At 43.8% G+C, this 24,839-nt stretch overlaps 1 protein-coding gene across 2 annotated transcripts in view; it reads right to left on the bottom strand.

The window, feature by feature from the left end:
• The window catches only part of NME9 (NME/NM23 family member 9), a 49,941-nt gene that overhangs the window by 14,042 nt on the left and 11,060 nt on the right, over positions 1 to 24,839 (bottom strand). The window contains exons 4-12 of one of the 2 annotated variants that reach the window (XM_056535315.1): positions 22,104 to 22,175; positions 21,024 to 21,140; positions 17,464 to 17,536; positions 14,650 to 14,732; positions 7,587 to 7,679; positions 4,662 to 4,813; positions 3,794 to 3,990; positions 1,504 to 1,648; positions 1,293 to 1,400 (exon numbers count right to left, since the gene is read on the bottom strand). In XM_056535315.1, coding sequence (XP_056391290.1) covers positions 1,293 to 1,400; positions 1,504 to 1,648; positions 3,794 to 3,990; positions 4,662 to 4,813; positions 7,587 to 7,679; positions 14,650 to 14,732; positions 17,464 to 17,536; positions 21,024 to 21,140; positions 22,104 to 22,175 — 1,040 coding nt within the window. The remainder of the gene's footprint in view (positions 1 to 1,292; positions 1,401 to 1,503; positions 1,649 to 3,793; positions 3,991 to 4,661; positions 4,814 to 7,586; positions 7,680 to 14,649; positions 14,733 to 17,463; positions 17,537 to 21,023; positions 21,141 to 22,103; positions 22,176 to 24,839) is intronic. The other variant, XM_056535316.1, reaches the window with a different exon arrangement.

Below are 24,839 nucleotides of genomic sequence, written 5' to 3'. Positions count from 1 at the left end.
GGGACAGAAAAAAAAAAGATGGAGGGAGCTACTCTTTAAAGCCACTATGTAGTCATGGAAAAACAGCTGTATAATAATTTCGCAAAACTGGCCTAAATCTGTAAGCAAGACAAAAAGCTGCTATGCAGTCCTGAATTAAGTGGATAACAATTTAGCAAAATCTATTGTATCATAGTTTTACATTTGTCAAAATATATGTAACTTGAAGGGAATACTAATAGTAGACTAGAGAACAGTACAGAGCTGCTTCTATACCGAACTGACAGACATGATGCTAAGATGCTGCAGCAGGTAGTTATACTGTATAGGTATAAGCATATTTTTCCCAATAACATTTCAATTGGGCTTATTTGTGTCCTGTATTTTTAAAAGAATACTGCCAGTTAAAGTTACGTGGCAGCTTTTGAGCCAAAGCCAGAAGTGGATTCAAAAGGAATGGGAAATATAAAGTAAGGCATTTTGTCTCTACTTCCTTCTGGATCCACTAATGGCTTTGGCTCAAAAACTGCAGTGATTCCCCAAAAAACTGCCAAGTGGAAACCCAGCATTATACCATTTTTTTTTTTTTTCTTGACTGGGTCCTACTGCATTGCTATAGGAAGAATATAGTAGAAGTGAGTTGAATTTTAAATACATATTTATAAGAGATCTGTATGATTTTATGTTTGGTAAATAATTAATAAGCTAAATAAGACAACCCCTTTAACCATGTAAACACTTCCAGTTCATATTTACTTCTACTAAGCTTTAGGTTAATCTAAAAGAGCATTATATGGAACTGCACACATAACAATTCTCTAATATTGGTAATTCCCTAATTTAGTCTGTGCACAGCACTATCCAAATATTCACATTCATATATTTATATCCCAAAGCAGGAATAAATGTGGATGTACACAATACAACCCAACAATTCCAATAAGTTACCTAAGAAAGTAAAAGCATCTATCCAGGTGTCTAAACTTCCAATAAACTTAATCCAGAATGACCCCCGTGCAGGTCAAAATGTTAGATAATTTGTATACATCACCAATAAAGCTTATTGCAGGCCTTTAACACCTGGGTAGGTGCTGGCACATTCACCTATTTTTGAGTCATGTAGCAATCATTCTAATACTACTAATAATCCTTGCCAATGAGCAGTGTTGCGGCCACATTTTACATTTTTCTGGATACCCTGTTTTTTTTATTGGGATTTATCCATGGTTAATGCTGATCCTTAGACTTAATAAAAACCAAAAGCTCTAAGAGAGATGTCAGAATATGATTATTATGTCAAATCTTTTACCAACCTATCTGGTTCTTTATTTACCGCTTCAGTAAGGTCGGCGGGGCCTAACAAATTTCTCCAGTGTGTTACGGCATCATCCTTTACCAATGCTAGGGCAAGAACAGGACCACTGACAGAATAATAAGATATTAGTTTCATAAAGGTATACCAACAAGCATTCATAATATAAGAAATTCAAATATTCGGTTTAAGAGGGTTAAACAATACTTTACCTTGTCATTTGCTGCCTTAGAGCTGGAAAATAATCTTCATCAACATGCTCCTTGTAGAACTCGTGAACTTGCTGCTCTGTTAACACTATCTCTTTCTGCATTGCTATAGAGAAACCAGCATCTCGAATACTTTGCAGAACTTCATCTAAAATATATTAAAGACAGAAAGGTTTTGCCTTTACCTAGAATGCAATGGCAAGTGCAACTGAGAAAATATTTGTATGTCTACACTATGAATGTTATGCTCATAATTTTAAAGGGGTTATCCAGAAATGGAAAAACAGAGCTAATGTCTTCTAACAACAGTATCACACTTGTCATCAGGTTGTGTGTGGTATTATAACGTCTGTATCATCCGCGTTACGGCCGGACGCGCTGGCCGTGAGCGCTCCGTCATGTCCCCGCTGCCGGCGGGGCTGGGATTCACATTGCGGGACGTGCCCGCATGCGAACCCCAGCCCGTCACTCACCTCCCTTTCCTCGCAGCCCCGATGCGCGTGCCCCCGCCTCCTAGGGCGAGCACGCGCCGGAGCTCTCACTTATAAAAGGGCCAGTGCTCATTTAGTCAAGTGTCTACACCTGCACCCTGGTCCTTAAATATCAGCTCCTCCCTTGGTTCCTTGCCAGATCTTTGGTTGTCTATTGCCATAGAGAAAATTCTGTGTCTCTTTTACTGTGTACCTGTTCCTTGCTACCTTCCTACCCTGCACCTGTGTTTCTGCCCTGACCTGCCATCTTGCCACGTCCTGCCAGTCTATATCTGTGCCACGCCACCTCCCAGCTACCTGTGTGGATGAGTCATGCCAGGGGTAGTGAACTGGGTGCCACGTGCCGCAGCAAAACCATCCCGCTTTGCGGCGGGCTCTGGTGAAAACCAGCGCCACCTTAGACTCCGCTCCATGGCATGGCTCACGTCATCATCCATACAGGCCCAGAGGATCCACCACTTGCCGTGACTATAACAACTTGGCTCCATTCACTTCAGAAGAATTGAGCTACATAACCCCAGACACCCTGAGAACAGGTGGTGCAATATTTTGAAGAAATAAACACTGTTATATGTTGCTCAGTACCTCATCCTGATCATGTACATCTAAATTTTATGTGTCAATGACCTATATTTCTCTCAGAATTATCTTTATTTACTTGCCATCATTGCTCAGTGAGGTTTCTGTTCATGCAGAGGCATGGGGCGTGTCCCTCTCCTTCTCACTGTGATGACTCCTCCCCCTCCCTCACTCTGCTCTGACTCACAGAGGGCCGGGAGCAAGCACAACAGCTCTGGACCTGCCTGCAGCCCTGTCAATCACTCGTGGTGTCCATGACATGTCGATGACCACTGGACACTGCAGGACGGATACGTGTCCAAGCAGGCAGGGGGACCCCTAGTGGCCTCTTTTTTGACTGGCTTTTTCAGAAATACTGAAACGTTTCTGATGAAAGCAATTGCTAAATATATTGTTTTTGCATGCTTTACAACATATCAAATGTTACTGTTTCTGACAGTGCCCATTTAAAGGGAACCTGTTAGCAAAAACTTTTTATATAACGTAGATAATACCAATATATGTATAGCTGTAATATACATTGGTTAAAAATGTGTATGTGTACATTTGTGGGTGAATGCTGGCCCTGCAGATACTGCCTGTGTGTCTCTGTGAGGAGACCAAATACAGGAAGTGAGCGTGGAACATGCAGGGCTCTGTGCAAGCTCCTGGCTTGTCAATCAGCCTGCTGTGTGAGCCGAGAGCGTGTCACAGAGCCTCAGTGCACAAAGCCCTAATTGTCCTTAGTGCACAGAGCCCTGCTTGTCCTCAATGCACAGAGCCCTGCTTATCCACAGTGCACAGAGCCCTGCTAGTTCTTCGTGCCCAGAGCCCTGCTTGTCCTCACTGCACAGAGCCCTGCTTGTCCTCAGTGTACAGAGCCCTGCTAGTCCTTAGTGCACAGAGCCCTGCTAGTCCTTAATGCGCAGAGCCCTGCTTGTCCACCCATACTTCCTGTATTTGGTCTCTTTACAGAGACACACAGACAATAGCTGTAGGGACAAAAATATGCACATTTTTTAACAAATGTATATAACATATATACATATAATGTTATTTTCTACGTTATATAAATGTAGTACAGTATATAGTTTTTGACAATAACAGGTACACTTTAAGAGGAGTTCATAGTCTAGGGTAAGCAAATCTATACTTACTACGAGTTGACATCATCTTAATGGCAATGAATTATATATTAATATTTTGCAGTCAAGCATTTTGAAGACAATGTACCCCATTCCTACCTTTCCTGTCCTTCAAGACATCGGGTCTGATCAAGGCTAAGGTTCTTTCTGGGGTCTTTAAGGCTGATTCCTCTGCCTGTTCCTGCTGAAGATTAAAACTTGAGAAGAAGAAAGCCAATTCCCTGCTAGCTTGTTCCCTGTCATTACTTCCATGGACTGCATTATACAGGACTTCAGTGCCATACTGAGCTCGCAAACTAGGAGAAACAAGATTTTTTTCTAATGTAACTTTTAAACATAGATTTTAATATCTCTTATATGAAAGAAAGGAAGACTGTAACAACAATACATAATGAATGAATAAAAATTTTAAAAATAACAGCATTAAATCGAAGAAGTTATACACAAAAATAAAAATGGTCTTATAGTGAATGTACTTAAGCTTGTTTCCTAAATAATTAAGTATATGTTGTGTAAATGATATGCCTGGAGGTATTGAGAATAGAAGATGGCACAGAAAAGGAAGACAATACCTTAACAGCTGAAATATCAAGATGGGTTAGTAAGCTGGACAGTCAATTTTATAGTCACTCAGAGGTTCTTGCTTTGCCCATTAATGTCCCTCCCTGACAACTACCATATCAGATGACATACTGAAACTTCTAAAAATATTATTTTACACACACACACACACACATATATATATATATATATATATATATATATATTGTCCTTTCTATATATTGTGTCTGCTGACCAATGGTAATATGTCATGCATAACTTTAGCAAATGATATATGTAATTCTAAAATGAAAACTGTATTTTGAGAATAAATATTCTTTAGCAGTGTCATATGCATTGTTTTAGTCGCAGTAACTTTGATGTATTTAATTTAATAATCTCACATTTTATTCTCTTATTAATTCACCTTTCTGGTTTCTCTTTCTTGGCAACTTCCACATCAGTTGGACCAATGAATTCTCTCCATGAAGGGATAACATCTTCATCTCCTGATTTAGATATAATGAGGACATGACATGGACCACTAGACATGAACTGCACCAACTCCTGGAATTTCTCCTGGTCAAAAAAAAAATCCAGAATAAAAATAAAAAAAATAATCTGACAAGTACAACAAATCTCTGATGTCAGGGCTGCTTATTTTTAGCTACAGCAGCTCTCCAAATAACACTGAGTTGTATGTTATTTTGAGACTTGATAAAATGAACTAGTAAAAATTGGTAGTTTTTGGTTTCACTGTATGTAAGGGAGGGTCTTTATTCTACGGCTCTCTGATGTCTATTTTTGTCTATTACCCTTGCTTTGTCATCTCATTGAGGATGTGTATCCTTCACTTTGTATGTTACTATAATTTTAAAAAATAACAAAAATTATATATATATATATATATATATATATATATATATATATATATATATATATATATATAAAAACAAAGAATAAGTCAGTCAGCCAGCACTTTAGTTGATACCAAACTATTATATGGACCTGGCCTGCAGGTGCACGCTACTAGGCTAAATATACAGCAACAAAAGAATGCAGCAGCACACTGCCAGCACAAGGATATAGGTGAAACATGAACATGCAGATAAAACATGGAGAGCTATACAGCTATGGTGTAATAGATGCAAATGTGAAACTATGAGATAGTGAGGCACTTAGCTCACAAATTTGTCTCCGTCGGCGGTCAAATAGCTTAGACCGTCCCACCGCGATAAGGTGGCCTCATTGGGACGGACCCCACTGTGAATATGCCTCTGTGTGAGCAGTTCAGTAAGCATGGTAGGATCTGGAACATCCAAGACACCTTATATACACCTGATAGAGGTGGGTGGGGTGCAAGGCCAACATGTAGGTAGCCACTCCCCTGTATGTGTAATACAAACAAAGAATGTCAGCCAGCACTTTAGTTGATACCAAACTATTATATGGACCTGGCCTGTAGGTGCACACTACTAGGCTAAATATACAGCAACAAAAGAATGCAGCAGCACACTGCCAGCACAAGGATATAGGTGAAACATGAACATGCAGATAAAACATGGAGAGCTATTTAGCTATGGTGTAATAGATGCAAATGTGAAACTATGAGATCTCCACGTTTTATCTGCATGTTCATGTTTCACCTATATCCTTGTGCTGGCAGTGTGCTGCTGCATTCTTTTGTTGCTGTATATTTAGCCTAGTAGCGTGCACCTGCAGGCCAGATCCATATAATAGTTTGATATCAACTAAAGTGCTCGTTGACTTATTCTTTGTTTGTATTACACATGCGGGGGAGTGGCTACCTCCATGTTGGCCTTGCACCCCACCCACCTCTATCAGGTATGTATATATAAGGTGTCTTGGATGTTCCAGATCCTGCCATGCTTACTGAACTGCTCACACAGAGGCATATTCACAGTGTAGGGTCCGTCCCAATGAGGCCACCTTATCGCGGTGGGACGGTCCAAGCTATTTGACCACCGATGGAGACAAATTTGCGAGCTAAGTGCCTCACTATCTCATAGTTTCACATTTGCATCTAATACACTATAGCTGTATAGCTCTCCATGTTTTATTTGCAAGTTCATGTCTCACCTATATCCTTGTGCTGCTGCATTCTTTTGATGCTGTGTATATATATATATATATATATATATATATATATACACACACACACACATACACATACATATATATATATATATATAAAATATGTAACATTACAAAAAAAGTGTTTAGCCAAATGTATCAGAAATGTTGCAGTTTTATCGCACCAAAATCCACAGTAGATTTTTAGCAGAAAACACACATTACATCTGCAACAGTAATGTGCTGTGGATTTAAATCCACAGTGAAAGTAAATATCTATGTTAAAATAATATGGATTGTACTGTAGAGGTTGTAGATTTACTACATGAATAACAATCCAACAACAAAAGTGAACGCTAATGCAGATATTAAACTTCAATAAAACAAATAAGAACATGTACTTGGTTTTCATACAGAATCAGAATAGAAGCTCTTGTACAGCAAAGGCCACAATCACGTATAAATAGATATGTATTGCTATAATAAAAACACTCAAGTTGAGAAGGAGCAGTGGTGTATTTTGGTCTTGTGCTGCCCAGGGCCTGGCTACACTTGGCTCCCCCTAAACTAAATGTGTCACACCCCTTGCTATGAAGGCCACACCTCTTCTTGCTACACTCCACCACTACCATCGGCCACTGCTCTTAAAGTGGCAGATGGCACTGCTGCTGTGCCTAAACTTGGTGGGTAAGTGAAATAATTTTAGTCACCAAATGAGTCAGATGCTTCAATTTTGTAAAAGGCCTCTTAAAAATAGAAAAGCCATCTAATTGGTCCCCCGAAATGCATCACTGTGCTTGTTATTAATTATGTTATTTTAATAAATCCCTTGGAACATCTGGAGTCTTTGAATCCTCCTTTCATTGAGCAGAAGTAGCAGCTCCAGGTATAAGGGTCCTTTTACACTAATTTCCATTTATATAAGCCCCATAACAGTTAATTTGTTTCCAGTGCATAGGCACCTCATCCAAACATTACATTCCCAATGCAGCATAAAGATGCAAAGCCAGCCACAATCCCAAAACATCAAAAGAAGAGTGCACTCCACCCCACAATAAACATGTTACCAAGGATGCAAGAACAAAGGAAGGGTTTGGTGTTTTGCAGCACTATTCACAACACCGAACCACAGAGGAAGAAGGAATTTGTGTAACAAAAAAAAAAAATTGTGGTCATTGCTGGTTAGTCTATAAAAAAAGCTTTCATCCTGATTCTGTATTTCAACCAAGCACTTATGGTTAATGTATGAAGCACTTACCTCTTTTGCTCTGTGCTTATAAAACTCTCTGACTTCAGACTCCGTCATTGTTTTTTCCTCATTGGCCAAGATTTCAAATCCAGCTTCTTGTATCTGAAAATTGCAAGATGCAAAAAGTAGATTTTTTATGCTTACTGTAAATCTCTTTCTCAGAAGATCCACTGGGGGACACAAAGACCGTGGGTATATCTTGCTGCCACTAGGAAGCTGACACTAGGTATACAAAAGTAAGTCGGCACCCTCCTGGCAGGTTATACCGCGCCTACTGACCCTGAGCTTATCAGTTTAGTCCCAAAGCAGTAGGAGGGAACAGATAGAGAAAGAAACCAGCAAGCGTCCAAGGGCACCAGACAAAAAAAAGGAACCGAAAAACACCCCTCGGACAAAAACAACCAAACCTTAGCCACAAACAATGGGTGGATGCTGTCCCCCCCAATGGATCCTTCAAGAAAGAGATTTAACGGTAAGCATTAAAAAAATCTACTTTTCTCAGTCAGTTCCATTGGGGAACACAGAGACCGTGGGACGTACCAAAGCAGTCCCCGGGGTGGGAAAAAATACCCAACACAGAATCAGACAGAAGACTGAGCCACTGCCGCCTGCAACACCTTGCGACTCAGACTGGCGTCAGCTGACGCGAATGTGTGCACTTGGTAAAATTTAGTGAAAGTGTGCAAGGGCAACCAGGTGGCCGACTTACAAGCTTGCAGGGCCGAAGCCCTATTGCGGAGCGCCTAAGAAGCCGCCACAGAACACGTGGAATGCACAGTCACCCAAAAAGGTGGGACCTTCCCTTTGCGATGGTACGATTCCGAGATGGCAGAACGGATCCACTGCGAAATGGTTGCCTTGGAAGCCAATAGACCCTTGCGACTACCCTCTGGAATCAAGAAGAAGGAGTCACCCTGCCGAAATGAGGAGGTGACTGAAAGATATATCCGGACAGCCCGAACAACGTCCAGACTATGTAGAGAACGCCTCTTAGCATTGGAAGGAGCCAGACAAAAAGAAGGAAGAACGATTTCCTTGTTCACGTGAAAGCGGGAAACCACTTTGGGCAAGAAGGAGGGAGGTGGCCGAAAAACCACCTTGTGCTGATGAAGGACCAAAAGGGGGGAGCGACAGGACAGGAAAGAGCCGCCAGCTCAGAGAGGTAATTGTGATGAGAAAGGAGACTTTCCACGAAAGGATGCGAAGAGAGGCGTCCCGGAGAGGTTCGAACGGAGCCTCCCTCAAAGCGCCAAGCACCAGGTTGAGATCCCAAGGAGGGGTGGGAGACCGGAAAGGCGGCGCCGCATGGGCCACGCCCTTCAGAAAGGTGTGGACGTGAGAATTGGAAGCCAACTGCTGCTGAAACAGAATAGAAAGAGCCGACAACTGATCTTTAAGGGTACGTTCACACGAGTGTATTTGCAGCGTATTTTCTGTATTATGCCTTTACATGCACCTGCTTGGAGCGGCAATACGCCGCTGCGAGCGGGCACAGTGCGATGTGCGAGTCGCCGCGCGCATGCGCAGTATACTCGCACGTGGCGGCAGCTCTCGGCCTAGCTCATTGAGCAGGGGGAGCGACCGCAATATGTGCGAGTACACCGCCCATGTGCGGCGACTCGCACATCGCTTCAGGCAAATGTGAAGGCAGAATACAGAAGGTCCTTCAGCGGTGGATCCGCAGCAAAATCCGCTGCAAAAATCCGCTCGTGTGAACGTAACCTAAGAGTGCTGAGAGTTAAGCATTGATCTAGACCGGATTGCAAAAAGGCAAGAAGGCGCGGAAAGGAAAAAACGACTGGGGAAACGGATTGTGCCTAGCACCACCGGAAATAAGCCCGCCAAGTGTGGTGGTAAATCCTAGCGGAGGAAGGCATTCGAGCCCGAAGCATGGAGTGAATCAACCAGGAAGAATACCCCCAAGGTCTCAAAACTGCGGTTTCAACTGCCACTTCGTCAAATGCAGCGACAGTAAACTGGGGTGGCAGACAGGACCTTGGGAGAGCAGATCAAGACGAATTGGAAGACGCAGCGGTATGTCGGCGACCAGCCAAATTATGTCGCCGTACCACGTGCACCTGGGCCAATCTGGAGCCACTAGAATGGCTGGAACGCCCTCAGCCTTGAGTTTCCGCAGAACCCTGGACAGGAGGAGGGGGAGAGTCAGAAAGAGGTAAGGAAGACTGAAGAATGACCACGGGATGACCAGCGCGTACACCGCCAGAGGGTCTTGCGAGTCCTGTTGTGTTGCGAGATGCAAAGAGCTCCACGTCCGGGGTCCCCCAGAGGTCGCAGATCTGTGCAAACACCTCCGGGTGGAGAGACCACTCCTCCGGATCTGCAGAAGAGGGGCTGAGAAAGTCTGCTTCCAAATTCTCCACACCCGGTATGTGAATCCCAGAGCAGAATCTTGGAAACCTCCTCCATTGCCGAGTGACTGCGCGTGCCTTCTGGCGATTGATATTTGCCACCGCTGTGGCATTGTCCGACTGGACACGGACCGGTTGACCTTGAAGGAGGATCTCCCAGTGGAAGAGGCAAAGAAAGATGGCCCAGAGCTCCAGAAGATTGATGGGAAGGCTAGCCTCCAGAGGAGACCAGCGACCCTGGACCGTCACCGTTGTGACTACTTGCCAGTGGAGGGGAAGAAAAGACCGCCCATAGAGAAGGAGGGGAGAATGGAGCCACCACAGAAGAGACCGACGAACGGAGGGGGCAGAAGAAATCGGCGATCCAGAGTTGACGAGGACTTGTCCCACCTGGTCAAGCGAAACTGAGCAAAAAGGAACCACCTCCATGGCCGCCACCATCCGGCCCAGCAGCTCCATGCAGAAGCCAATCAGAACCAGAGAGGGGGCACCGTAGACGATGGACACTCTTCTGCAGGTAGTGCTGCTTGTCCAATGGAAGACAAACACGGGCGGCTGCCATGTCGAAAAGGAGACCCAGAAATACCAGAGACTGGGAGAGAGACAGGTTGGACTTTTCCCGGTTGATCACTCAACCAAAGGCGGACAGAGTCTGTACCGTGAGATGATGACTCTCCAAATTTTGGGACCGGGACGGGGCTTTAATTAAAAAGTCGTCCAGATAGGGAAGGACCAAAGTATGGCAATCACCGCTGCCATGACCTTGGTGAAAACCCTGGGAGCCATAGCAAGGCCAAAAGGAAGAGCCACGAATTGAAAGTGACCCGCAGGAACAGCGAAGCAGAGGAAATGCTGATGGGCGGGGAATATGGGGATGTGGAGATAAGCATCCCGGATGTCCACTGAAGAAAGAAACTCCCCTTGGTCTATGGAAGCCACCACGGAGCGGAGGGACTCCATGCGAAAATCACAGAGCCGCAAATGGCGGTTGAGTAACTTGAGGTCCAAAATGGTACAGACAGAGCCCTCCTTCTTGGGGATGATGAAGAAATTCGAGTAGAACCCCGAAAAATGCTCCCCTGGCAGAACTGGCACGATCACTCCCTGAGCGAGGAGCATACTTACATACACCAAAGAAGGGGATCGAGGAGGGCGGGATCGGAAGAAACGATCCCTGGAGAGAGAAGTGAACTCTATCCGATAACCCTCTGATATGACGTCCCGTACCCAAGAGTCCTGAACCTGAGCTATCCAAACATCCCGGAAAAGAGACAGAAGACCTCCTACCCGAGAAGAGGACACGAGGAGGAGGATGAGGAAGGCTTACGGTTAACCGACTGCCAGGACGGTTGTCTGCCTTCCAGGAAGGATGTGCCTTGAAAGAAGTGGCTTTCCGAGATTGGGAGTGCGCCTGCTAGGGAGGGCGACCCAATGCAAAGGACCGAAAGTAAGCCGCCTTCCAACGGGGATCAGAACGGCGAGGTTTGTTCTGCGGCAGCAGAGAACTTTTACCCCCAGTAGCTTCGGAAATAATTTCATCAGAGAAAGGTAACTCTGTTAGAGATTTCTTCGAAGCAGCATCTGCACCTCACGCATTCAGCCACATGGAGCGGCGAATGGCAACCAAATTCCCCGAAGCAAAGGCCGTGCATCGGGTGGACTCCAAGGCTGCTGAACAGAGAAAGTCCCCTGTTTGAGAGAGTTGTGAGCGATATCCGCCAAATCCTCTTGGGGTGCGCCATCTCCTGCCCCTGGAGCTGAGAAGCAGGCTGGAGCTGAAAAGCACGCTGCAGGTGATCTGAAGCTGGTGTTGAAGAGGCAAGGAGCAGCTGAAACGATATGGTCCATGGAGCAGAGGAGAAGAAGAGGAGGAGCTAGCAGCATGTCGCAGAGAACGCCTCCACCCCAGAACATACCCCATTGCAAGAGAAGGAAGCAAATGACCGCCAAAGCGCGCTCACCTAGCTCATAGGTAAATCAGTGACCCCTGGTGGGCGGGCAAAGCAAGCATTGGCCTGCCGCAGAACCGGGGCGGGAGATCCGCCAGTGCGCTTGAATGTGTGTGGAGAAGAGATCCGGACCCAGCCGCAGCTGCGGTCTTAATTAATCAACGCTCCCCGTGCTCCTGCCGGAGCGCAGGCAAAAAACAAAAGTAAGAAAAAACGCCGGCCGCGTGACCGCAGCACAGCTGCAGGAGCTGCGGCCTGCGTCCCGGATAGACAAAAGAGCTGCTGAGCCTGCAAGTAAGCAGTGACAGGGAGGGAGAAGGGGAGGAAAACTGCAAAAGGCACTGCAAAAAACACACATCACCCTTAAAACACATGTTCCCCAATAAAGGCTACAGACAAAAATTCCCCCCCAAGAAAGCCCCAGGGATACGGGGCTCCCCCAAGCAAGGACCCAGCCATAACAGATAGAAAGCAGTGGTGGAAGAGTAGAGAGGGGGGGGGGGGGGGGGTATACTCACCCTGTATACAACCATACTTACCTAAGATGTCTTCAGCCAGCTATAGTTACCTGCACCACATCAGGCTGAGACAGTGGGACGAGCAGGGAAAATAGGGGGAACTGGACCCAAAGTGCAACCCCAGCCACTGGCCGTTGGCGGGAAGGGGTTAACGGTGCATACTTTATGCCCCGTGCCCCTTAGCCGCATATGGGGGAACAAGTAGTGCCATGTTACTGAACCCCAACCTAAAAACAAGAAAATAAAAAAAGGAGAAAAGAACCTAAAAACAGGCCCTAGCTATAAAATAAAAAAGAAGACCAGGTCTGGAGAACTCCAGACCTGTGTCTGCCTCCTACTGACACTAAGCTAAAACTGATTAGCTCAGGGTCAGTAGGCGGGGTATATCCTGCCAGGAAGGGCCGACTTTCTTTTGTATGCCTAGTGTCAGCAAGATATACCCACGGTCTCTGTGTCCCCCAATGGAACCGATCAAGAAACAGTATTTTATTTTTTTCATACGCCACAAAAACATTCAGCAAATGTAAGGAGATGACCTGGGGTGTAACTAGAAAAGGCTTGTCATGGTGGGGCTCCCATGTTATCCTGCTCAGATGCAATCACAGAATACAAACCCAGTTTTATACTCACTTATATTTTTTTACAGGTGACATCTTCTATGAATGGAGACCAGCGTTCTCCAACCAGTATGCCTCCAGCTGTTGCAAAACTACAACTCCCAGCATGCCCGGACAGCCAAAGGCACACTGGTTGGGAAACATTGTTGTAGAAATTTCTCTTTCCTTTTTTTTTCTCCCTCCGGCCGAGACCAAGAAAACAACTTCTCCTCCAGACTATACTCTTAGGTCCCTCACTTCTGCACCCTTCGCCATGCTTTAAAGCAAAACAACGCCATATCCTTTGCTTTGCCAACCGGTTGCTACCATTAATACTGTGCCTGCTCCTGGCCTGTGTGTCCCTAATATGATACCAGCTGCACTGCTCCATACTCCATCTAATTTCTATATTATATATATATATATAAATAAAAAGAGAAGGCCTAACTCACTGACTCATCAATGCCCAGCCTAAACCCTTGGACCTAGAAAGCTGAATTTTATACACAGGTGTTGTTTTAAAGACGTAGGCGAGGAATAAGAAAGGATTTTTCGAAATTCAACCCTTAAGGGGGTGAAAAAGGGGTTGACAGTTTGTATGGAAGTCCATCATTTTTGAAGCTAGAAGCATGAAACGTTTTCTACAATTCCACCCCTGAAGGGGTGAAACGGGGGTTCAAAGTTTGTATGAATTAAATACTTGCCGCAGAACGATGGGTATACCTGGCGCTGCGGCACGGAAGGTTTATGAAGCGAGCTCAGGAGCTGAGCTTGCATCATACCCGCACGGTCCCGGCTGCTATCAGCAGCCAGGACCCGTGGCTAATGCCGAACATTGTCTTTCCAGCAGATGTCCCGCTTTAAGTTTTTAGACACGGCAATCAAAGTTGAAAGAGTTGTTTGGATGCCTGAAGACTTTACCCAGAGCGGCCTCATTACTATATGATCGTAAAAATTAGGTCTATATTACCCCAAATTTAATGCGAGCGAAGCCGCGGGCAAAAGCTAGTTCTAGATATAAAAAAGCCCAAGGACAGGGATAAAGATCACAGCAGGGGTAAAACTGCAAAATAATGGGCCCCAGACCAGACCTGGAAATTAATTCAGCACCCAGATGAGACCAAAAGACACCTTCTCTCACACAGACTGCCCCCCATGCCCCATCTCTCATACAGACTATTGCTCATGGCTCCCCTCTCTCACATTTACTGCTCTTCAGGTCCCCCTATCTCACATAGACTCCATGTTCCCCTCACGATTCCTGACAAACTCCCTATGCTACTCTCATTACCTCCTTCTTCTCCTTAGTGCTGTAGTTATAGCTGAAAGGATCATTGATGAAATCATCAAAGAACCTTGAATTTCTAGCTGCTGATACTGAGATTATATGCAAATCACAGCAAAACACATAAAGACGCCTGCAGCTCCATCATTTATGGACTGAGTAGATACTGTATGCCTGGCTTGGGCCACTTTGACCCTCAGCCTCTTCGCCCCTGGTGATGACTGTTCCCCCGTTAATTGTTCAGCAGGTGACGAAGAACTATAGATCGCTGTACAATTGATGCATTTTGGCATCAAATATATCAACATTCTATTATTAACAGACACATCAGTGGAGCATGTTATACAATCCTTACCTTCATAATGATTTCATCTGCCTTTCCATGGGCAACTGCGTCAGGTTTAATGATGGCTACTGTGTATGCTTTTCCTGTTGGAACTACAACAAGACAAGGAAAAGAGACAAACATTTTACAGTCTGCTCATCTTTGCTATCAATCAACGGCCTTGCTGTCCAGATGCCATAGGAAATGTTGGCATCCATTTTTGAACGTCTTCTCCCCTAAAAATCTTATCCCCTATCCACAAATGAATGGAGCACATGCACTCTACAGTGCGCTCTCAGAGAGTTGGTGCCTGGTTCTACAGATTGATTGTGGTGAATGGGGGGGCTTGGCGCCTGGACCGAAGCAGACAGGGGATATGATATTTTCTTTGGAAAATCCCCTTTAATGATGTATTCACACGTACATTATTTTGCACAGATCCGATGTGCAGGATTTTCTGCTACAGATTTCAATGCAAATTAAATGACTGAATATAGTTTCAAACCCTGCGCATCAAATTTGTGCAGAATACTGTATGTGTGAGTAGACCCTAAATGGGACGTTTTTTCTTTTGACATGACAGTTTTGGTAAATATCCAAATACAGAAGAACATTTGCCCCTCTTGCCCCCCAACCCCCCCCCCCCCCCCCCCCCCCCCAGCTCGACTACACTGTAATTTCATACTTCCCGGTCTGAGCTGTTATTGGCTGGTCGGTCTCGGCCAATCACAGCTCAGACCGGGAAGTATGAAATTACAGTAGAGTTGTAGTCCTGTAACAGCTAGCGGCGGGGTGGTAGATGTACAGCGTGGCAAGGTGAAGCTGACTGGCGGTGGAGGAAAGATAGGACGTGGAGGAAAGATAAGCAGGGGGTTGCGATAGATGAAAGGGCAGGGGGGAGATGAGCTATGGGGCAAGAGGGGGAGATGAGCTGGGGGGGGGGGGGTCTCCGGCAGTTCCTAAACTACAATCTGGCTGATACTGAATATACAGGGAACCATGTGCATTTTTTTTCTTCAAAAATAATAATAAATAAAAAAAACAAATAAGGTTTCCTGAATTTTCAGTATCAGACATATAACAACCATGCAGCAAAAGCCTGACATTACCAGGGTGGGCGAGGACCATTGTTAATGGCCCTCCCCAGCCTAAATAACGCCAGCCTGTTACCACCTAGGCCCAGGAGCACCATTTTATATGCTCCGGACCTGTTGGTATCGGCTCTTCCCGGCACCCCTGTGGCTGTGGGTACCGGGTTAGTGATTGGGGGTTTGCGCTAGCTGTTTTTGGGGCTAACGCTAAGCCCCGGCTTAGTAATGGACTCCGTCTATAAGACAGCTTCTACTACTATGCCTGTAAAGTAAATTAAAAAAAAAAAAACATGTTTAAAAAAAAAAAAAAACAGTGGTAAAAAAAAAATGTAGTACACACACGCTTTTTTTTCACAGCGACTTGTGGGGTGACAAAGTGGTGTTCTGAAGTCATTTATTGTTTTTTGCTTATGTGTGCTAAAAAAATTTTTTTTCAAAAGTTATTTATTGTTTTTTGCTTATGTAAGCCAAATTTATCAACCTCTTGTGATAGTATAATACATATGTCACACATAAGCAAAACCAAAAGCAAAAAAACAAATGCCTGCAGAACTCGCTTACCAAAGCAACGATGATAAATGTCCTTCTATATTGATAGACATCCAAAGGATAGGGGATAACTTTTAGATTGCAGGGGGTCCAACCACTAGCATTCCCCCACGATTTCCTGCACAGGACCCCGGCTCTCCCTGGAAATGGAGTGTGTCGACCCCCACACGAAGTGGCGGCCAACACGCCCCCTCCATGTATCTCTACGGAAGAGCCGGAGATGGCCGAATGCTGTATACTACGCCCCCTCCGGTCTCCCATAGAGATTGTTGGCGTGTTGGCCGTGGCTTCATTCCCGGGAAGAGAGGAGGAGTCCTAAGCAGTAGATCCCAGCGGTAGAACCCCTTGCGATCTGAAGCTTATCCCCTATCCTTTGGATAGGGAATAAATTGTCCTGCAAGATAGTTATTCTTTAATGACAAGCAAGTTAAGAAAACAGGAAAGAAAGTGCCATGCACAGATACTGATTCACTTACACACCCTGGCATTCTATCAATGATGATATTTATGATTATCTGAAGAATGTTCTGCCATGCTGAATGCATATGGGCACAAAAATCATCAAGATCCACTGCTGGCAGCTCCCTATGCAACTGCTGACCAGCGGCCTCCCAGATGTGCCCGATGGAGGTCCATGGAACACCTGTAAGTGGACGCCTGGCTCATAGCCCAATGTTAAACAAGCACTTTCTGTAGACGCTGTTCAACACCCTAGGTTGGTATGTGATGTGCAATTTCACTTGTGGTACAGAAAAGATCACTATGCGCCATTCTTCAAATCTGCTGATATGTCTATGCAGTTTCACCTTTGTGCACCTGTTGCCATCATTCCAGTTTGTTGTTGGTCTCCCAACTACTGGGACACACAATGTTGAATATTACTAACCTATCCGCATAGTGAATTGCTATATTAATAAACTAAAGTCTCTCAGTCCCAGAATTCTGTCCCTCTCAGTTTAAGACAAGTGGTGATAACTGGCAAGTTTACAAACAGGAGGCATTTCATGTGGCTGAAAAATTTTGTTTTACATCTGACTTTTATATAATTGAAACCCCTCCCACATGTTAGACATTGAGGGTAGGTGCTTAACAATTTGATCATTTGCTGATCTTAGACACCAGCTACTTCATCAATTTACTTAACCTTACGGCTTGTCCTTCTTGGTGTTGCAATTTCATTGTTGAGGAGTGTATATTTACTTACCCAGTTCATCATCTTCAGTCTGAGCAGGGAGAGGGGATGTCTCTTCTTCCTCCAGAACTGCCTCATCTTTTATCTGGCAGTATATCATTATAATTAGAAATAAACATTATTTTAACGTTCGGTTTACATCATTCTTTTCTGCTGTTATAATAGTTATTTATATTTGTTCTTTATCACCTGAACCTTCAGTAAGTTAAAATTTATTTTAACCTATTAAAAGCTAAAGCACAGTTAGAGAGAACAAATTAGGGATTATAAAGGATTTTCTCATCAGAGACAACCCCTTCCAAATTGTGGCCCTGGTCCCATTTCTGGCACCCATGACAAACAGCTGATGTTAGGGAAGGAAGATGTAGTAATACATGGCGGCCATTTGTACAATACAGCTTTCAATTTTGGCTAATAAAGGGAAGTTCTGAGAGAGATCCCCCTCTGATAAATGCTTATATTTATGATATTAGCTGAAGACACTCTTAGATATGTGACATGATAACCATATCAAACATCCCTGTGTTAGTGTTAATGACTTTGCTTCAACTTACAAAATGATGATTTTCTCAAGGTGTCAAGGAGACGGGGGGGGGGGGGGGGGCAAAGCTGCCTAATTGTTACAGCTTAGTTAACCTCCTTGGTCCCCCTCCCTAATTGATGTACAGGGCTTGGCTTACAGCACCAAACGCTGTCTCCAAATTCCTTGGCACTTCAGCCTGAGGAGAAAATCATAATTTTAAGAACTGTAGAAAACCCATCAACATGGACAAAGGTATGTCTGATATCTGTCCTGTCACCTATCTGATGATGTCTGCAGCTCAGATCATAAATATGTACTGGCAAATTGCCTTTAAATGGGTAGTCCGCCCCACGACATCTTATCCCTATCCAAAGGAAAGGGAATGAGATGTCTGATCCTGGGGGGCGGGGGGTGTCGGGGGGTTTGGGTCTGGCTGCTGGGACAAACCCGACCCCCATGATTTACGGCCCGGTACTTTGGTGTTCTGAACACTTATGTTCTGAAGGCCGGCTTTGGCCGACCATGGTTGTGACTTAACGCCCCCTCCATTCATGTCTATGGCTGTGGATAGGGAATGAGATGTAACCTAACTTTTGCATGCTATGTTTTCTTTTTTAGCCCATTCTGCTGTCTGATATAAAGATAATACATAAAAATGCATGTATTACCCAATATGTATCAAAAGGGTTATAGCTGCTGAATTTATGTTAGACATAATGATTATCAGTGACGCATACTCAATGCTATCATTTTCATTATTTTTTAATATAGCAGTAGTGTATACAAACACATGAAACTCTAATATATTCTATAGCTATGAGCTCCCTGCAGTTCCTAAATCCTTAAATGTTAACTATCTGTAGGTGTCCAGACATCTCCCAAAAGATTTTTCTAGTGTAAAGCTAACCATACACATTAGTCTCTGTTGGCCACACCAGCTGACAATCTTATGGGGGCCTCCTGACTCTCCTTAAAGGGGTACTCTAGGGGAAAATTATATATATTTTTTCAAATCAACTGGTGCCAGAAAGTTAAACAGATTTTTAATTTACTTCTATTTAAAAATCTCTGTCCATGTCAGGAAAAGTCCAGAGCAGGAGAGGTTTGCTATGGGGATTTGCTTGTACTCTGGACAGTTCCTGACATGGACAGAGGTGTCAGCAGGGAGCACTGTGGTCAGACAGAAAAGAATTCCAGAAATAAATACTTACTGTGGATCATACAGCAGCTGATAAGTACTAGAAGGTTTAAGATTTCTAAATAGAAGTAATTTACAAATCTGTTTAACTTTTTGGCACCAGTTGATTAAAAAAAAAAAAAAAAAAAGTTTTTCCACCAGAGCACCCCTTTAAGTGACAGATGTCACGTAAGCGATAGATCGGCATGTTGGATTTTAACTGCCTGATCCATCTTATTTTGGGTAAATGTTGCTGCCACAGATCTGGAAGCAGCTACCCCCCTTCCCCATTCAAAACAAATAAACACCTAGCTGGGCCAAGCATGCATGTATATTGGGGAAGGGGGGAAATCGGGAGAGATAGCTGATGGCTCAATGAGCGTTTCTTCCACATGCTATCTTATGTGTATTGTTAGTTTGCAAATCTGCAGTGTAACTGCCAGGTGTAAACAACATACTCTAAAACAGTAAATAGAAAGCAAGAAAGAGGGGATGGGGAGCAGCAGAGGGAGACATCTGATAGGGCCGGAGTTCTAGAGTACATAGTATACTTCTGACAGGGGCGTGATGTTACGCCACGCCCCCTCCATTCATGTGGCGTGACGTCACGTCCCCGTCTCGGAAGCAGTGCCCAGCACTGAGATCGCGGGGGTCCCCAGCGGCGGGACCCCTGTGATCATACATCTTATCCCTTATCCTTTGGATAGGGAATAAGATGTATAAATCCGGAATACCCCTTTAATAAATAGAATGAATTATCTCATTTTAGTCCATTGCAGATGGTGAAATTTCACTCTTGTTACAAGGGCTCAAAAGTCCACATTATGAAAAAGATTTGAACTGTACACACAGTAACATAAAAAATATGTAAACTAGCCCTTTCAGGTCATCACTTACAATAATCATATATACATAAAGGGTACTGTGTTATTATTTAAAACCAGACTTTTGTTGTCAGTTTGATTGTTGGTTAGGGGTGGCCTGCCCCTTTTCTCCTTTTGTTCCTTAAGGGTACGTTCACAGGGGCGGATTTCTTTTGCGGGTTTTCCGCTGCGTATTTGAAAGGGTCGGGCTCTTCTCAGCTGTCTGCAGCAGATTTTCCATGGCGGAATTTACGCTTCGGAAAATCCGCCGCAAGCCCCATTGAAGTCAGTAGGGACTGCGGCGGATTTTCCGCAGCGTAAATTCCGCCACAGAAAATCTGCTGCGGACAGCCGAGAAGAGCCCGTCCCCTTTCAAATACGCAGAGGAAAACCGGCAAAAAAATCCGCCCGTGTACGTACCCTTAGGGTGCGTCCACATGTACACAATCCTGCGCAGATTTTATGCGCAGAATTTTCTGCTCCAGATTTCAATGTAAACTAAATGACTGAGCACAGCTTCTAATCTGCAGTTACAAATCCTGCGCAAGATCCTGTATGCGTACCTTAGGGTACGTTCACACATACAGGATCCTGCGCAGATTAGATGCGCAGGATTTGTAACTGCATATTAGAAGCTGTGCTCAGTCATTTAGTTTACATTGAAATCTGCAACAGAAAATCCTGTGCATCAAATCTGCATAAGTGTGAACGTACGCTAAATGAGGTTTTATGTCAAGAGTGACACAATGTGATATGGGGTTGGAGTGCATATAGCTATGGTTGGTGTATGGGTGTTATATGAGAACTTGATTGCCCTCTTTAGGGGTCTTTCTAGCATTGCACATTATTTTTTGGTCCTATTTGAGTTTGCACTCTATATTTCCCTTTCATGATGTTTTGCTTGCGTTCTACATTATTTTCTATTAATTATATTTTGACATAATTCACGTATCTTAGTATTGTAAACCTTTATTAAACTTTAGAGAATAAAACCAAAGAGACATCTTACCACATTACGTTCCAGGCCCTGATTTATAACTTTCTTTTCCGCTTCAAGCTGTTCAAGAATAGTTTTTTGCAGCAATGGAGCGTTGGCACCCCTGACAACTGCAACTAGGTCCCCTCCCTTCCAAGATAAAAAATAATTTCATATGTACCTTACAGATTAATAAGGAACAAATGAGGCAAATGGAAAAGCATCTCATATAAAATCAGTCATGTTATTTTCTTTACAAATGTAGATATTATTAGAAGACCTAGAACAATTATGCTTAATTTGCTGACTTGTTATAAATTGTTATGGGAACATTCATCAGTGTAAGGGTAATGATGCCCTACAGGTTGGTCCCAATATCAAGCAAATCTGTCATCTGAATATGCTGCTCTCTTTAAGGCTAGCATATTATAAGGTCAGGTTTACTGTACTATCAAACCAAATAATGAGCGGTTTGACTACTAGAGCCTAATAAAGCACACAGTGAATAGCTCTGAGTCACTCCTCTCACCAATGACTGACAGCTGCAGTGTATATGCATGTATATATGGTGGCTGTCATTCATTGGTGAGAACAGCAAGTGCTGGAGGATACTGTAGAAGTTTCCACTACAGTTTAGCTAAGTGCTCATTGGCTGAAGTAGAAGATTGTTTTGACATCCGATGACCACTTGTGTTTCACTTTTTCTCCATCCCAATTTCCAAAAAGCCTGACCCCAGGTATCTGTGGGCCCTTGTCCCAAAGAGTCACATTGGTCCCCTTGTTCTCCCCAACCTTGGCTGAATGGCATACAGCATGTTTATCCAGATACCCCTAGCACACTGAGCTGGGCATAGTAAAATAGAGTGCACACCCGGACTCGTACTCTAAATCAGTGGTCTCCAAACGGTGCCCCTTCTGCTGCAAAACTACAACTCCCATCATGAAAAACTATCATTCTGAGCAGTTCGCTGTCCAGTCATATTGGGAATTGTAGTTTTGCAACAGCTGGAGGGACACAGTTTGGAGACCACAACCCTAAATAATGTGAAATGAAGTGAGAATGGTATCATGTGATTGTCAGCACAGAACTATAAGAAATCGAAAATAACTTACCGCAAAGAAAAGGAAGGTAGGTTCACATTTGCCTCTGTATTTCTCAAGGGCGTCGATGCTATCAGCTTCAGCCTAGTCAGAAGAACACAAAAATAATTACAGAAAGCTAAAGCCAACAAAGATAAAAACTGATTATTTCACACAGCCTGTGAATGAAACAAGTTGCTAAGGCTTCGTTCAGATCACGTTTTTACATAAGTTTAATGGGTCAGTTTTTAAAACTAAAACCAGCCCGTTAAACACATGCATTACCGCACATATAGAATAATGTGTGACGGATGTTACACAAAATTATCTTTTCTGCAGGCTCCGTTCCTGCATCTGTTTTCTTAACCAGATGAAGGACGGAGCCTGCAGCGCTTTTTTTTTTTTCCCCCTGACACGGCTGTTAACAGATGCATCTTGGCCTCATAGACTTTCACTATAAATGTACCTAACCAAAAATGTACATATTGCTCCCCCAGTAGCAGCAAACTGCCCCTTTGGGTTGCTCCTCCTCCTGCTAAACAGCGTGTGAAACCAAAACAGTGGCCCTGATTTACTAAAATCCGTGTGTTCTTTCGGGAGTATTTTAGATTTCACTCCTCTTTTTCAGGGAGCTGATTTACTAATGTGTCGCACGTATCGGTTCATTTTCTGTAGCATGTTTTTTTTTTTTTTGTTGCACGGGAGAGTGTGTCACACTTATTCAGAGTAAAAAAAAAAACTAAAAAACATGGGTATAGAATACAAATCATCAATAGCACGTGCCAAACCAAACAAAGCAAAACATAAGATTTAACGGAAATTAAAACGAACAATAAAATAGAACAAAAAAAATGTATTGGACTTAGACCATCTTAGGGTGCGTTCACACGCTAGTAACTAGCAACAGCATTCCCGCTGCAGGAAACCCACTGCGAGTTACGCTACCATTCATTTGAATGGGTCCACGGACAGTCCGCAAATCTGACACTATTGCGGACTGTCTGTGGACACATTTAAATCAATGGTAGCGTAACTTGCAGGGGGCAACCCGCTGCTAGTAATAGCGTGTGAACACATCCTAAGGCTAAGTTTCCACTTAGTTTTTTTCTGGTAGTTTTTGGAATACTGTCACTGCAGTTTTTGAGCCAAAGTCAGAAGTGGATCCATTAGGGAGGAGAAGTATAAGGCTAAGTTTTCACTTGGTTTTTTTTCTGGCAGTTTTTGGAACACTGCCACTGCAGTTTTAGAGCCAAAGCCAGAAGTGTATTCAAAAGGAATGGGAAATATAAAGGAAGGACTTACACTTCTCCTGCCTTATGGATCCACATCTGACTTTGACTAAAAAAAAAAACAAGTGGAAACTTAGCCTAAGTCCTTCCTTTATATGTCCTATTCCTTTTGAGTACATTTCTGGCTTTGGCTCAAAAATTGCAGTAGCAGTATTCCAAAAACTGCCAGAAAAAAAAAACAAGTGGAAACTTAGCCTAACATAGGAGTTTAAAAACACCCCCGCCCCCACATACATTTTTTTTTATACATATATATATATATATATATATATATATATGCAAATTAGCTCACCACACCACCTACACAGGTAGTGCATCCTGCAAAACAGCTCAGGCTCCATTTAAGAAGTCTCAGAACTGCATTGCACATTCTAAAAATCCTTGTGTAGAACTGTAAAACAATGGGAAAAAAAAAAAAAAACGTTAAGCTGTGCCTTTGCCGAAATCCCTTTCTTTCGTTTTTACACATCCTCTTGGCTGTTGGTTATTCTGTGAGCCAAACTTACACTTTTTCAGGAGTGATTTTGGAAGTACACCGAGTAATTTCTGCTTTTTGTAGGGAACACACCCATTTTTTTGTTAACCACGCCCATTTTCTTGTAATAAAAAAAACACTTTCAAAATTGTAGGTTGGGTGGTATAAAATTTGGGTGCAGAATTAGTCGCGTGGATGGTGCGACCAAAATTTAGGCGCATAAACCGAGAAAAAGTCGGTTGGACTTTAGTAAATCAGGGCCAGTGTGCGGAGGTATGGTGAGCTGGCCAAGTGCTGATTCCTTTTTAATGCGTGTAGTCTCCCTCATGCTGTACCATATACCCTTTCTGCTCTCACTCTCCTTGAGGCTGGGCGATTAACCCCCCTCCGCCCTCGCAGTCTCCCTCATGCTGTGCCGTTTCCGCCCTTCCCTTAATAAAGCAGTGTTCCTGCTGTGTTCTCTTACTTCCCCCTGTGCCTCCCCCCCATTAGCTAAGTGTGCCTTCCTTGTCCCGCATACCCCTTCCCCTTAGTTATCCAGTGTATTGCTCATCCCTTATAATCCCCCTCCCCCCCCCCCCCCCAGTTATCCCACACTCAGTACGCACCGGCACGGGCACACGGAGAGCTTGGTGCAGACAGAATTTCAGGCGCACAACCCGACAAAACATGTCGGGTTTGCAATAGTAAATGAGGGCCAATGTGTGTGTGTATGTTCCAGTATCATGTCCAAACGGCTAAAGATATTAACATGAAACTTGGCACACATGTTACTTATATGTCAACAACAAACATAGGATAGGTAATCTAACCCTTACCCACCCCCACTTGCCAGGGTCAGGGTTTTTGTTTAAAGTCCCATACAAGTCTATGGGAAATATATGTTACCGCATAACTTCCAAACGGCTGGAGATATTTCGATAATACTTGGTCACATGTTACTTATATGTCCACTTAAAATATAGGATAGTTAATTTAACCATTAACTACCCCCATTTGTGAGGG

The sequence above is a fragment of the Hyla sarda genome, chromosome 8, assembly GCF_029499605.1.
Source record: "Hyla sarda isolate aHylSar1 chromosome 8, aHylSar1.hap1, whole genome shotgun sequence".
Classification (NCBI taxonomy): domain Eukaryota; kingdom Metazoa; phylum Chordata; class Amphibia; order Anura; family Hylidae; genus Hyla; species Hyla sarda.
The sequence above is the reverse complement of the archived record's forward strand: the minus strand, read 5'-3'. Positions and strand labels throughout refer to the sequence as shown.